The sequence below is a fragment of the Penaeus monodon genome, chromosome 24, assembly GCF_015228065.2.
Source record: "Penaeus monodon isolate SGIC_2016 chromosome 24, NSTDA_Pmon_1, whole genome shotgun sequence".
In the NCBI taxonomy this organism is placed as follows: Eukaryota; Metazoa; Arthropoda; class Malacostraca; order Decapoda; family Penaeidae; genus Penaeus; species Penaeus monodon.
Genome location: NC_051409.1, coordinates 6288509 through 6291158, shown reverse-complemented (window position 1 = coordinate 6291158; position 2650 = coordinate 6288509). Strand labels below are relative to the sequence as shown.

Sequence of the window (2650 nt, the reverse complement as noted above, 5' to 3'; positions counted from 1 at the left end):
ACCATTATAAGAAAGGAACACAAAAAAGAGAGAGAAAAAAAGAGAAATTTTCAGTCTGGCTATAATACTTATCTGAAGACAAAACTTGAATAGATCCATTTTGTTTTCATTGTCTGATGAAGTCTCATATGACTAAAAAGGTTACAAGTTAGTTTTCCTTCCTAATTGTGGGTGAGGTTCATTTCATCTTTGCATTTCTATTCATCACCTAATATCTGTAACACACAGTAATATTCATCTTCATTTGAGTACACTTCTGAAAAATAAGAAGAAAACAACACTGCATACCTCTTTCGTGCCTGTGACGAGAAGTTTGGCCAGGTTGGCAACTCCATTTGCTGAGGCATTGATGGACTTCTTGAGAATGGAGTAGTCAGGATCCTCTGGCAGGTCAAACACTTGTATTCCCTGGAGAAAAAAACAGGACAGGATAGCTATTTCCCCAAATAATGGTAGAGACAGATAAATCAGACTCTGAAGTTCCTAAGAGTTTTGCTTAATCAAGTTGGATCTATTATTTTCAATGAAACTTTAAATTGTTGTGCCAACCACAGAGGACTACAAACATAATGCTGTCATTAAAGTAAACACAAGAAAATAAAAATAAGAAAATGAGTAAGTGCAAAGAAGAAAATAATAATATCCAAAAACATACAAAGAAAAATACTTTCAATACTTTCATATCATTCCTATATAATAAGGGCAAGAGGTATTTAAGATTATATTTTCCCCTATATACATGGTGGAGCAAGAAAAAGTCTCACATTTACAACCAAATAAACTGCCTTATTTCAAAGTCAATTTATGCAATGCTATTTTCATTACACAGATTATGGTTACAGCTTCCTTAACAAGTTTACTGAGGATTTTCTTCAAAGAATAACTACCATGCTTTTATGAGCCAGAATATTTGTCCATTTTAGCAATGCTACGTACCACTCAAGTATTCACATCCACCCCATGTTACATCTTTGTAAAGTGTTAGCTCTAAGGCAACAGTACCCATATGATTGCGGCTTCTAGCTATCAAGTTCTTTTATATCCTACCTTCAATTTCATTCTGGGATCAAAAGGGAACTAGAACATTGGGTTTTCAGTGTCAGTCTAGTACCAACAACCTCTGCTCCCGAGACTTACCCAAAACTAACCGCCAAGGTATTTAAAAATGATTTTTTTTCTTTTTTGTTCTGGGTGTTTGGAGTCTGGATTTTTGTAAATTAAATCAAAATATGCGAGAGAGTATATTTTGTCCTTCAAAAGTCAGGGCCATCTAAAATTGAAACTTTCCCATAAATGAACAGAATATTAAAACAGTAAAAGGAAACTATTAGTAGAAGTAGAACATGGCAGAGAAAAAGACAAAAGAAGAAATAAGACATAAGATTCCTGCACATGGTTTGATCCCATAATATTGCAGCTCAGATTTTTGCAACATATTTAAGTCTTGGCTGGAAGCAAGTTGCCAGAAAGTATTATTGGGTGCCTGAGCATATCTGGCATCATGCCAGTCAGTGGGGTCAGTTGCCAGTTACTTCAACTTATTGCACAACACCGATTAGTAAAAATAAAAATACAGTATAGTAACTGAGATATTGTAAAGCTTTTGAACCCTATGATTTCCCAACGTTCACGATTTATCCCAGATTGTATTCCTGCCAGGAGTAACCACAGGCTCTGGATTTTGTTTTTAGTTTCAAAATGTATTGTACCAAAGAATTGGCCATTTTTCATTAAACTCATACCCAGCCCTACAAAATCAGTCAATCCCATTAATACTAATGCCAATATTGATATTCTGTCCTATCCTTAATAAATATCAAACACAAATTGGCACTCCAAAAGGTACAACTCATGCTCAGACTTTCCCTGGCCATTAAACAGTAGGACTAATGCTTTAATTCATTCATTATTAGAGAACTTTCATTTCTTTTTTTCATCACCTACATATTCCCCTTCTGCAATTATAAATTACTTCATTCTCAGTTTTAATTGTTCTTTGTTTCTGTTACTGAGTGTTTTAGTCACTTTTTAATTATGGTATCATACACAAATGCAGTGAGTGTAAATTTTATTTGAATTAATATTATTCTTCAACATTGCAGGCCTTACCTGAATCCCAACTTACTTATCAAATTAGGTGATAGTCACATGAGAACATTTTATAAAAGGACTGCTGGCGTAGAGTTATCACAAACTTCTCAGAGCTTTTCTGCATAGGTTTATGGTTATTCTATATAAAAGCTGTGTGGTACCAATACCAAAGAATATGATTTGTATGGACTACATCTGTTGTAAGCTGTCCAAATATATTAAGTTTAGTCTGCAGGAACCCATTGTAATGACATTGAGCTGCACTCAATTTGGCCACAAATTGAATAGTGGAGGCCAGTTATAAAAGGTGATATTTACTGAAAAGCATGTACGAGTTGTTACCTATATTATAGTAACAAAATTTATTGTTGTAATTAGTGTTTCCTTCTAACAATATCCCATGGTATGATTCATGCCCTCCCTAGTCAAAAGAGCCAATGTCACAGGTACAGGTGGTTTCTGCAGATTGAAACTAGTATGTCTGGTGAGTAACATATTGTACATAAAATAATTAAGTCTTTCTCTCACTCTATACACACATTTATCCGAACAGAAACTT

The 2650-nt window shown here is 34.2% G+C and overlaps 1 protein-coding gene across 1 annotated transcript in view; it reads right to left on the bottom strand.

Annotated features, from left to right (window-relative positions):
- Positions 1 to 2650, bottom strand: part of LOC119588506 — a gene marked incomplete in the record, with an annotated part of 22356 nt that overhangs the window by 17281 nt on the left and 2425 nt on the right. The window contains 1 exon segment of the mRNA XM_037937151.1: positions 289 to 408. Coding sequence (XP_037793079.1) covers positions 289 to 408 — 120 coding nt within the window.